This window comes from Phyllobates terribilis, unplaced genomic scaffold (assembly GCF_046119375.1).
Source record: "Phyllobates terribilis strain yellow unplaced genomic scaffold, ASM4611937v1 Scaffold_4__5_contigs__length_816908805, whole genome shotgun sequence".
NCBI lineage: Eukaryota > Metazoa > Chordata > Amphibia > Anura > Dendrobatidae > Phyllobates > Phyllobates terribilis.
In genome coordinates, this window is record NW_027362764.1 from 536,220,579 (window position 1) to 536,234,036 (window position 13,458).

Below are 13,458 nucleotides of genomic sequence, written 5' to 3' on the forward strand. Positions count from 1 at the left end.
TCAACCCATCAGACATGAAAGAGTTTCTATCGTCTGGAAATAGTTGGAATTTACTGTCTGCCATGTAAAGTCTAATGAATGGGGCACTTTTGTAATTATCATATGTTTGATGCTTTAAATAGTTATTTAATAACTTCATTGTCATCGCACAAGAAAATGCAGAAAAATACAGTTATGATTCACCTCAACTTGTAAACTCTTAAGTTCGGAATCAATGATTCCTTCATATAAATCAGAGACATTCCTGTAGAAACTTGTGCCTGACGTTTTGTGTAAGGAATGTGACATGTAAAGGTTGTCATGAAGAATACAGATGACTGGACCTTTCATTTATGTTGTTTGTTATTGGTTGCAGGTGGTGGCCATTGATATGGATATGGCATTTTTTGAACCAAAAATGCGGAACATACTGGAGCAAAAATGTACATCTGATAAGGACTGCAATTTCTTTGACTGTTTTTCAACTTGTGACTTAAAGACTTACATGTGTGGAGCACAAAGAGAGAATAGTAATCTACAAGTAAGTGGTTCACAAGCAAAGTACAGATTTTGTGTTATTTAATACTGCCCAATTTTCTAATATTGACTCAAAATAGATATACGGTAAGTGTAGGTTTCATTATGGTTGTATTTTGGTTAAAGGGAATTTCTCCTAATAAATAGGTAAAATTGTCAAATGTTTTTAAAAACAAGCAATATTGCAATATACCCCATAATTAAAATCCACTCCGTTTGCTTTAATTTTATAGTTATTGCTCATTGCCTAGGTGACCAACCTCTCCTTCAATCTATCAGAGGTGACTGGTTTCCTATTTCCTAGGCAAGGAGAATGCACTTGCAAGCTCTTTGTTTTACGGATTGCAAGCGCTGCTCTGAAGCTGTTCAGATCGCTGGATTCAGTCAGCTTCAGAACCCCTGCGTTCCTCTGATGCTGCAGAGGCAGCTGTGTCTCAAAGAGCTCACAGTTCATGCCAGCGCTGCAACTATGCAGCAGAACAGACTATCAGTCTACAAGAATGCTCCACCCCTCAGCAAGAAGAAGGCCTGGAAGTAAGGGAGCAGTACGCTCCTGAAGAAAGAGGGTGAGAGCTACCATTTAAAATGTTAAAGTCATCAAGGAAAAGAAAATAGTAATACTTGTTTTGTGATATTTACCAGGAAATAAACTATACTGTATTTTTTGGACTATAAGAAGCACCGGACCATAAGACGCACCGGTGTAAAATAGGAAAAAATATTTTTTATAAGATGGGGGTCCGTCTTATAGTCCGAATAGGTATCTTACCTGGGGGGCGGTGGAGCGGGGTTCACAGGAGGCAGGGTCCCTCAGGAAGCCGGCGGCAGCAGAATGGAGCAATGTTGCGGGCCCTGGGTGGGAGAAGGAGGTGCCCCAGCAGCAAGGGGTTGCGGTGGTGGTGGAGCAGCATAGCAGGAAGCAGGGTCCCTCCCTCAGGAACCCAGTGACAGCAGAAGCGGTGAGATGCTGTGGGGCCGGTGTCGGCGTTGAGGCAGAGCGGAGTGCATTGCTTTTCCGGCTGCCATCTTCCAGAAGCCGTGGTCTACAGGGAAAAAGGCCTCCCGAGCCGGCGCATGCACCACTTCCCTGAGGCCCATGCCATTTTCCTGAGCCGGAGGCGGCTCATGCGCGAATGAGATCTTGGCTGTTCCGAGATCCCAGTCTGTGCATGTGGCCCATGGCTTCAAGAAAATGGCTGCCGGGAAAACTCTGCCTGACCACCGATACCAGGCCTGCAGCATCGCACCACTTCTGCCGCCGCCGGGTTCCTGAGGGAGGGATCCTGCTTCCTGCGATCCCGCACCACCACCACTGCAACTCCCCAGTAAGTTACATTCGGACCATAAGACACACCCCCTATTTTCCTCCCAAATTTTGGAGAAAAAAGTGCGTCTTATGGTCCAAATAATACGGGAAGTTCTGGAAGCAAACATTTTTGCAAAGAGAAAAAAGAATTTAATTAAAGGAGTGGGGAATAGTGTACCTGTTCTTCTGTTGCAGATAGAGCAGTGAAGGAAGCTTTCTGTTGCAGCAAGCAGCTTCACATTACTAAAATGAGATAAACTCATGTATATATTGTTATTTTTCTTTCTTTACATGGCACGAGCATATTCTACAGCACAGTGCACAGATTGTGAAAGGTGACATTAAAGGGGTTGGCCGGTCTTAAACTACAAGTTTGCAGTCGCTCTATGTGACAGAAGACTTGTGACACACTGCGCGCTGTGATGATTCTCTGGTGTCGGGAACAGCAGTCATATGACTGTTACTATGCGATATGCTTACTCCCGGCCATATTTCAATTAGTTGAGCTCATCCTCACTCAATTCAGATGTATTGAGCAACGCCGGAAACAGTCTGGTCGAAATGTGGCTTGGAGTATGCATATCGCATACTTGTGATCACATGACCGCTGTTTACCGTGCCCACACTAAAGAATCTACAGTCCCAGTGTGCATGGTGTGAGGATTCGCAAGTCTGCAGTCACACAGAGTGACTGCAAACTTGTCATTTAAGATCAGACAACCCCTTTAACCATTGAGCTTCAATGCCCAAAGACTTTGGATGTAAATATTGGACAGAACAAGGTAATTAAATATGAGCAAGCCATTATAAATGTTGCTATTACTTTTTTTTTATTTCTGGATTGTTTTGTTAGTTCTGAAAAAAAAATGTAAAGTAGTTTGCAGAGGAATAAATGTAAGCTCCTAGGCCCAATGCAAATCTGGTACTGGGCTAGATACATACCTACCATGAGTCTACCATAATAGTGGTGTAAGGATGTGACACAGGGACCCTTTTGCCCCCTTATTTCTTGTTCTGCTGCCCCTCTTTTGGCTATGCCCCTAACAGTATATTGAGTAAGGCGTGAATTTGCCACCCTTGAACTTTTGTACACATGACAATGATTGGCACTACATGGTTTGAGCTGGAAAACTTTCTTCTTGAGACCTGAAGTTTTTTTTCCGCTTATGTACCCATGGTTAAAAGCTGTAATAAATCCATTCTGGAATCATCAAAGTAAACCATATCCATTATGTACAAGCTAATAAAGTCTAGATGACATGGAACCCATGATGTGAGAGCTCTCCATGTGTCATCACAAATGCACTTTTAGTTCTCAGAATGACAGTAGACATAAAATAGATCTGCCTTTGTTACTGAGAGCCCTAAGCAGCTAGAGTGATGCAAAGGCAATTCCCAGATATAACTGCTGAGTTCTCCTAATCTCGTAACACTTTCAGTTCTACAATAAGTCAAACCAGTGAAATGCAACACAAAAAATACAGCACAAATTCATACAAGAAACATAAATGTCACAAATGACAACAAAGAAATACTGTACATACAGAAAATCACAATAAGTATTATATCATATAGATGCCGCTCACATATACATTATATACTTGCATTCCGTATCGCTGCTTCACGCAGCTTCATATTACAGCATCTTGGCCACTTGTGGAGAAACAGAGCATCAGGTCGATACACTGCCCACTCATCACTTCTATACAATACATGCTGTTTATGGATTATTTTAAGATTTCCTCAGCACACAGTCTCTGCACTTTTGGCCTCCAAGCCCTGTTTAATATCATATTAAAATCAGTTTTTCTCCAAAGAGTTCTGAATTTTTTTGGAAATCAGCCCAGATGGATAGAATTGCTCAGCTATTAGCCACCATTAGCTGCCTGCAGTGATATTTCATATGTGGCACTTTATATGTAGCTGAAAATAAAATAATCCACTCTTTTATGTTTGGCTCAATAATATATCCGAAGTCAGTGGCAAAAGTATTACTTGTAAAATGTAATTTAAATGAGTTTTTGAGTATGCAATGTCCTGCAGTAAAAGTATTGTACAATGTATGCATGTTAATGTAACCATACACAGCAATAGTTATTTACTGGGACTTGTGATTTCAACTTTATGCTTTAAGGGGTGGTCCGAAACACAAATTAATTTGCATCGGTTGTCAATTCCGATGGATGCTCAGTAGATTCTTGTAACTGTGCATTTCATCATGTCACTTGTGGGATTGGCACTGCTCTCTGCAAGCTGGATTTTCGTCTTACAACTCGCACTCTGTTGCCGACTCATTGCTTCTGATCAGAGCCAGCGGGAGAGTGCACTGTCATTGTGCACATCACACAATAAACTACTGAGCAGCTGTTGGAATCGACAACCGACACATGCTCAGTAGAGCACTGACTAGCCCAGCAACCGGAAACGAAGGTCACTGATGAAGCTTTGTTGCAAGGATAGAGCAGAGGCTGCGGTGACTGCCCCCTGATGACACTTTGTTTGAGTATCCCAGCATACACTGGTATTCTCAAATGTAGCGTCATGAAAAAGGAAGTAGTAAAAATGAAAAATAAAGCACTTAGTGTAGTTAGGGAAGGATAGAGACTTTTTAATGAAAGTATATTAGAAAATAGATTAGATGATGGCATTAAATACATAGGCATTTAGAATGAAAATTAATTGGTGTTTTGTATCACCCCTTTAATATATTCACATGATGACAATACTCATGTAGGCCCCGATTCATCACAGTGTTTATACCTGAATTCAGAACTGATGGGGCATAAAAGTCCCTGTCCCTTGTTACAGATTTGCATTGGGGACTAGGAGCTTAAATTTACACTTCTGCAAACTACTATAATTATTTTCCAGAAGTAACACTATAATCCAGAAATTATAAAGTATGATCAACATTTATAATGGCTTTCTCACTTTAATGACCTTGTTCTGTCTTCTGACTGGAGTAACATTTCCGGCAAGGCACACTGAAGTGCATGACATTGATAACATGCGCCAAATTCATTAAGAGGCGTGGATCTCTTAATGAATTTAGAGCATCTTTTTTCTGCACGCTCCTCATTAAGACTGGTGTACAAAATGCAAGTCTTAATAAATAGGGGAAATAGATGTAATACACAATTCAAGTGTACATAAGGGTCACTGTTAAAACTCATTGAAGAATATTGTGAGGCTGGTTTGCCAAATGTTGTAATAGACACCTCTGCACCTGCAATTATTGAAATGGATGGCTAGAAAAACACACAACTTTTATTTAAAACGTACTTCAAATATAGTCTGAAAACAGTGTTAGAGCCTCAGAAATCAGCTGAAGAAGTGTTAAAGGGTTTGTACCCTTATAGATAACTCTGGTCCCCAGGAACAAAACAAAACACGCTTTACTCTCCATCTCCAGTAAGCAAGAGTATCTAAAAGGGGACAACCTCTTTATGTTGCATAAGACAAACATTACAAGAAAAACTGGCATATAAGCCTTCCACCATATTTATTTAGTGTTTTAGATACCTTCTCCTTTAAGAAAGGGGGATGGTTAGAATGAAAAAGAGCATGGCTTAGCAGTAAGACGTCATGGCCTAAATGTGTCACGGTGTACGGATATTAATCCTGGCTTTTATGTAAAGGATTATTGATTGACGCTTCCCTTTAGGGCGAGGTGTTGGTACTTAAACATGTCGTTTTAATTGAGCGAGTTTTAATTAATGAGGGCTAGCAGGGAAGGATGACAACATATAAAATCAACATGTTTGGGAATAAAAGAAAAGGTAATAGAACAAAGAATGTAAGAAGCAAGGTAGGCTCCATCAGGAAGATGAACTATCTGGCTGCAAAGTAATAAATGTAAACTGTCTTAAAGGGAAACTGTTATACTTACAAACAGACCAATCTTTACAGGAGGAACTGAACTGACTGATATAAAGATTTGTGGAAAAAGACTCTAACTTGTAATTTATTGATGTAAATCTCTGCTGCCTGTGAGCTTAAGGGGGTTGTCCACTACTAGGAGAACCCCTTGATATACCCCACATTTGACCCCGATAAAATAAAAAAGCCTATTTTCATGTCCCGTGTTGGCGCCGTTCCCGCGGTGTCGGCACTCGCTCTTCCTGGGGCTCTCATGCAGTGTTGTGACACGTGACCCCACTGCCCAATCAGCGCTGGTGTCACTGTCCCCGCCTCCTGTCGAATTGAGCATGAAGAGGAAGTCTGGGCTGCTGTCTGACTTCCTCTTCATGTTCAGTTCGTACGGAGACTGTGACGCCAGCGCTGATTGGACACCGGGGTCACGTGTCACAACACTGCACGAGAGCCCCGGGAGAGTGAGTGCAGACACCTCAGGTCCGGCACTGGCACGGGAGGTAAGTATAGGTTTTTTTATTTTATCGAAGCCAAGCATGGGGTATGAGAAGGAGTTGTCCTAGTAGTGGACAACTCCTTTAAGAATTCATTTGATGTGCAACTGGGTTTTATGGATGAGGGGGCTGGACATTCTGGAGAAGCAGGAGCTGAATGGGGAATAGAGCTGGAGTGACAATGACTTCTGATCTACATTAGCTCTTTAGTCTCATTTGTATAACAATTCAAACACTGATTTCTCAGCAATAGAAGAGTAGGCTGGCCATGGAAAGGGATTTTTGGACTTGTCTTTGAAAAAGCTATATGCGCCTATAAATAATTTCTTCTTTTGGGAGGTGTAGGGGGTGAAATCCTAATGACTCTTCTTCACACCCAGGCATAAGTTTCTAGACTCCTCTGGTGTGTCTCCTCACTCCTCTCAGGTGGCAATCTCTTTGCCCTTGCTGGTGTCGTCACAAATTAGTATAGGCCTCACCACTCCCCTCTGCTGCGGACTCTCAAGTGAACAGGTGTGCTGGTTTCTTCAACCTAGCAGAAATCTTAAAGGGGTTTTCCCACAAACAAAGTTAAAGGGGTATTCCCATCTTCAAGATCCTATCCCAATATGTAGTAAGTGTAATAATAAAAATATTAGCAAATACCTCCAATTAGAAATGCAGTATAGTATTTTTGATTCGCTATGCCACTTACCTCATGTGCAGGCAATACAGGACCTTATGTATCCATGGTTATCACCACTAGCAGCAAGCTAATTAACTGTCACTTTATCAGTGGACGTAACTATGGATACCTAAGGTCCTGCAATGCCTTCACATAAGGAAAGAGATATAGCGAATCAAAAATACTATACTACATTTCTAATTGGAGGTATTTGCTAATATTATTATTATTACACCTACTAGATATTGGGATAGGATCTTGGAGATGGGAATACCCCTTTAACTGCCACTCATGCTGGAGATTTATTGCTCTAATGTGGCCCTATCTAACCCTAGGAGGGTGCAACCTTAACAGCAAGAATTTAGTCACCCCACTGCTAGCTTATTATGGCGCTGACATCTTTGAGGCACAACATTGTCCTGTGTATGTCTATCCTGTGAGTGTGTCTCACTCCAACTGGTGAGGAAATCCTTTCTTTTAATGCTCTCAGACCCTACAGGAGGGTGAGCAGGTGCATTCCAGGCTTTCCCCCAGTTGAGCCCTGCCCTGACTGTCTTACTGGTAGAATAGTGCACACTTAACCTTTTAAATTCTACCTCTTGAAGCTCATCAAGAGAATGCCAAGAGTGTGCAAAGCAGTCATCAAAGCAAAAGGTGGCTACTTTGAAGAACCTAGAATATAAGACATATTTTCAGTTGTTTCATACTTTTTTGTTAAGTATATAATTCCACATGTGTTAATTCATAGTTTTGATGCCTTCAGTGTGAATGTACAATTTTCATAGTCATGAAAATACAGAAAAATCTTTAAATGAGAAGGTGTGTCCAAACTTTTGGTCTGTACTGTACACCGTTGGGCAGTTTAGCTAATGGGATCACTCTCTTCAGTATTAAATGATTTGCACAAAAAGAACATTCACAGCAATATGGTGGATTATCTATAAAAATGGCCACAAACCGGTCTATTATTTTCATGCAACGCAAAAGAAGATTATCACAACACAACAATAAAAAAATGTCTCTGTCGTCTGGCCACTGTCGTAACATAGTAGTTCTTAGCTGAAATCTTACATTTTAATGACATAGATATGTCACACTGGAGCTGCACTGCCACAATGCATAGAAGCACAGGTACTGTAACCACCACATAACATCTGCATATAACCTTCGTGAATACTGAGTACTGGATATGTTTGTATGCATTTAACTGGCTGTCCAGTCTTGGAACAAAAGTCTGCAGTCACTCTATGTGACTCCAGAATGCTGAATTGTGACAGTGTGCGGAGGGAATGCTTTCATGATTACGCATTGTTCCGGGTGCGAACAGGTGGTCACGTGACTGTATGTATGCGATTTGCATCCATGTGGTCTTGTGTTGACTAGATGCATTCGCCTACTCTCAACAGAAGTGAATTGAGAGCAGTCATACTAGTCTATTAGACACATGACCACAAGTATGAAAAACGCATATATGTTGTCAAATGACCCCACCACCCCCACATTCACATTTGTAATATTGACAATTTGCAATCACATAGAGAGACTGTCCCAAAATTGGACAGTCCCTTTAATCTTCTATCATGATTTGAAACTACAGTACTGCTTTCCTGTGACCAAATGAGCATCCATTCATCAGATGCATCTAAGTTATAATGTTTTATAAGCTCTTCGATTACACAAGACAACTAATACAAATATGGATTTATTCGAGTGCGACTATTGAGGTGTTTACGTGTTCTTATAGCTGTTCCTGTTGTTCTTGTATGATCATTTCTGTAAATACCAACCTTTAGAGAGCCTTTCCACATGACTTGTATAAAAAGCCAAACCAGACACTCCATTTCCAAACACATTTCAGGGTGTTTGCCTTTCATCAGTGCAAAGCAGGAGGTCTGATTTGTCTAGGTTTAAAGCCTCTGACTGAGGTTCTAAGGGGGAATGTTTCTCCCTATGGAGTGTGCAAAGCGGCGTATGGAGACTTATAGGTCATGAATTGCTCCTCTGGCCATTTAAACATGCAAATAGCTTTTTCAGAGAGGAAGAAGACTTGAACTTTAGCACCACTTATTTAGATTTCCTGAGGAGCATTTCATGGCCTACATATCTCCTTACAATGGCCTGGCACTTTCTACAAGGAGAAACGTTCCTCCTTTACATCTCTAAAATAGTCACATGACAGCAAGTCGCATAAATGTTTTGGTTGCACAACTTTTCAGAGAACTGCTGTCACGCAGAACATGTCACCATGTAGCCCAGGCAAATTGGGTAACTACAGAGTGACTATGAAGTATAACAGACAGGTTCTGGAGAGGGCTTGCTCCTTTTGGGGTGGCCATCCTGCTTTTGACAGGACAGTGATGAGTCTGACATGGAGAATAATTTCTTGATATTACTTTTGATAATTTGTTTTGGAATATGAGAGGTTTAAATAGCAATTAACATAAAGGTCGAGTTTTATGTAGTGATTGTCATTATGTAGTGATTGCCTGTATTACTATGATTTTTCTTTATCTCTTTATAACCAAATGCTTGTTATTTATTGCTGGTTGTGTGTGATGTCTCATTATAAATGCATGTCATATACTCATGTTTTAACAATGCAAGCACCATTCAGTAGCTTAGGAAACATATTACTTTCAGACCACCTGTATATGGCTTCTCAGCTGTTGACAGCTGTAGATGCTTTGGTCAACCAATGACAGCAGGGATGTCATAGCTTTATAGAATTTTGGCAACAGGGTCAGAACCACATCACTGGCAGCTGACACCAGGCTAAGAGCCATATGACTGGTACTTGGCACTGGGGTCAGGATCATATGACAGACCAGTTCTTGACTCTACGGTCTGCATTGTTCTCCAGTTGAAAAATATCATTGCAGCTTGGCACTTCTCAAACTAAAATTCTCAATTCAGTTTTTCCGTGTGTTTTTATAATTGTTTTTTCAAAACTAATATGGTATAACACCACCACTTATAACTGAACGTGTTTGTAAGAGCGTTCATAATTATTTTGCCATCCTCTTACAAAAATTTCAAGTGCTTATGCCACCTGAACTCCACTGTTATGTTTTAGCTGTCCAAAACTAAAATATTCTTTACTGTTTCATATGGGTTACTATTAACCATGTTGTGGTGGTTATCTAGGTTGGTTCTTGTTATTCCATGTCATTTGATACATTATGCGTGTACCTTCTGCAATGTGCTATTGTTAGTATTGCGTCATTTCAGTTTATTTATTTCAGATCTATCTGGTGTCTGATGTTTATTACTGACATTTATATGTGTTGTGATGGATGTGCGACAAAATGAGAAACATTGCATGAGTGATAGAATTGAGTGACTATCACGTGAGAGGTAGTCCTTGTTGGGTATTTCCTAGGAAGGATGCTGTTTGTAAGAGGAGAATGTCTAAGGTGTTAGACCGGCCTTGACTGACAGCCGGCCCCAATGCAAAGCAAGAGTCAGTCAGGGCTGGCGGCGCGGATACAGCCTCAGCTCTGTATACTCAGAGTGGTGGGTGACTGAACCCACGGCGCCCCCGCCCCCGTGACTGAAACTGGAATGCTGCAAGGGGAATAAAGTTAATGTTCTCCCAGCAGCGTTCAGCTAAGTGTGGGTGCTGGGCAGGTTAATAACGCTATTAACCTGCAGATTAACCCCATATCTACACGTTAATAGCATTTTTTCTGGTGACAGGATCCCACAATAACCAATTCCAGTTTCCTCCTGGGAAAGATCAAAAACATGCAGACAGGCAGGATGGATAGAGCTTAGCAGCAGCAGCGAGTTACCTGCACTACAGTTAGCTAGCAAGTGTGGGCATGCAAAACTGCAAAACAGCAGTCCAACTGCAATACAAACGTTATAAATAGAGAGGGTGAGGATTGTTACCAAAGAGGGGAGCAGAAAGGCTTATTTCTTTGAGGTAAGAGTGCATCAGCCGATAAGCAAAGTTCAGCAACCTATAGTGGTAAGAAGGTAGCCACACATCAGGTAACCTGTAGTCTGACACTTACCTGACTGTGAAGAAGAATGCTAGGTCAGAGATGGCAGACTACTGCATTAGTGTAAGGGCCTGACCTGGGGAAACTGTGAGAGTAGGCAACAGGTATGCACAAGATAACCAGACTAACTGCTGCAGTGCATCACTGCAAAGAAAGGTAAGTGAAAAGGGGCTTAAATCAGAACTTAGAAAGTGTGCTGTGCCTCCCTGAGAGTGATACAGACTGTACACGAGTAAATAAGGAGCTGCTGAGGAGATTGCCAACACGTTATGTAAAATATCGCAAGTGCCAATCCAGTTAATACCAGCTGTCTACTTCTGTTTATACAAAGACTTTGCCTCTTGTGAGATTGTGGAAACCACCAAGCACATTGCCTCTTGTAAGACTCTGTAGTAGTGGTGAGCGAATTTCCTAAAAAACAGGCAATCCGCGCATGTGGTGTGGCTTTCTACCGCCGCAAAACATGCAGCCGCGGGGAGTCAAACATGTTAGCAGAGCACGCCGAAGATACTCGGATAACACCTGAGCATGCTCAGATAGCACGTTATCCGAGCAAGTTGGCTCAACACTACTCTGTAGTCATCACACTTATTGCCTCTTCATGAGTAGAGCTGTTATTGATGAGACTCCGGTGCACGTCTGCATTCCTTTTGGCATCCCTGAGATGAAAATCACACTACCACCAAAAGCCACTGTCTTTTATTCTTAAAAATGCACACCACCACCAAACATTCCCCTTACAAGTCTAATGAATTAATAAAAATGATGGTGTCAGTTTATCATTTTGGAGCCTACTCAGATATTCTTTAAGATACCTGTTGAATTCATGATTCTTTTTGCGATTACAGAGAGCAGATTAATAGATGAGCTTTTTTAACATTGGAGTAATTTACGATAAGCACCAGGTTTTTCATTAGGGTGTACACCCTGATAACTGTTTTGTGGGCTAAAAACAACATTGTGTCAGAAGTGGCCGAAAATATTAATTAATGAGTAATTCTCAGTGGTACTCCTAAAGCTTAGTGTCACTTACACACGTCTCAGCACGTGATGTGGGGTCCCCAGCACGGGTTAATTTATCCAGGCACTCAGTATTGCACTCAACCTCTGTTATAGGCTATAAAGTGAGCATTAATCACACCCCGACAAAGTCTACACATTCCGGCTACACAAGACACTGCCACCACTCATCAAATACATGGGGTGATGAGTCCCCGAAATATGCTACTGTCTGACAATCAAAAAGGTCACACACTCCCTGAAAGGCTATGGAGTCTTAAGAGCATACAAAGACCAAACTTATTAAAGTTATAAGCTTTAATATAAAAAATACAGCGTTTTCAAATGTACATAAGGGTTCTGAGATCCAGCATTGCCACCACTGAGAAGGCAGTGGCCTTTGCAGTCACTATTTTCCTTAAGGTTGTACTCTAAAATAGGTAAAGCTCCCTCTTGAAATACATTTAGAAATTTCCAGATTAAAGGAAACCTGTCATCAGGATTTTGCTAAGTAAACTACAGGCATTGTCAGGTTTTAACTGTTACACTGATTAAAATGATACCTGAGGTGAACAAATCCATCTTGTGGTTCTTGTGTAATTCGTGTTTGCAGTTTTGAGTTAAAGATATGCCCGTGCTCCGGGGCAGGACTGCAGGCAGGGTCTTATCCTGGTGCTCTAGGCCAGATCACCAAGAAAAGACCTGCCCAGAGGCCTTCCCCGAAGCACAAGTATGTTCCTCATCATAGAGACAGACACTGAGAGAGAAACGATAAAAACTTGGCACTCGGAAGGATGGAAATTTTATACATTTTCATTGCAGTCCATAGATGGTAACAACAGACGTTTCGTTCTACACGACCTTCATCAGTGTACCGACTGCTGAAGATAAAGTAAGAGAGAGGAGGAGAAGGACTCAGTGTTCAATAAGAGAAGTAAATCAGATAGCAGGACAAGAGAACGCGGCAGGGCAGAGAACGCGGCATCCATCGCTGGTTCAAATGGGCAGTTCTGGAGAGAAAAAAGGTATGATGGTATCAGTGAACTCGGTATCCACACAGGAACAAACAGTGGATACCGTGTTCACTGATACCATCATACCTTTTTTCTCTCCAGGACTGTGAGTAATGTTCTTTTGGACACTGAGTTCTTCTTTCTCTTCCCCCTTTTCCACCTGTGCAGTCGGAGTACACTGATGAAGGTCCTGTTTATGACCGAAACGTTTGCTTTATTTCTCTACTTGTGTGACTGCAAATACAATTAAAAAATCTATGAAACATATTTATGAATGTAAAGTTTCTACATTATACATCATTTGTTTTGGACCCTACTTATGCACCTACTCCAGGAGTGCCGTGATCCATATGTACAGAGAGAGAGACAGACACAGAGAGAGACAGGCACAGAGAGATACAGACAGACACAGAGAGACAGAGAGAGACAGAGATACAGAAAGTGAGAGACAGACACAGAGAGAGACAGAGAGAGAGACAGAGAGAAAGACAGACATAGAGAGACAGACACAGAGAGAGACAGACAGAGAGAGACAGACACACACAGAGTCAGACATAGAGAGAGAGAGACAGAGACACACAGAGAGACA

The 13,458-nt window shown here is 41.5% G+C and overlaps 1 protein-coding gene across 3 annotated transcripts in view; it reads left to right on the forward strand.

Moving 5' to 3' along the window:
• The window catches only part of DIPK1C (divergent protein kinase domain 1C), a 265,620-nt gene that overhangs the window by 139,960 nt on the left and 112,202 nt on the right, over nt 1-13,458 (forward strand). For all 3 annotated transcript variants that reach the window (XM_073678950.1, XM_073678951.1, XM_073678949.1), the window contains one exon: nt 356-520. In XM_073678950.1, the coding sequence (XP_073535051.1) occupies nt 356-520 (165 nt within the window). The remainder of the gene's footprint in view (nt 1-355; nt 521-13,458) is intronic.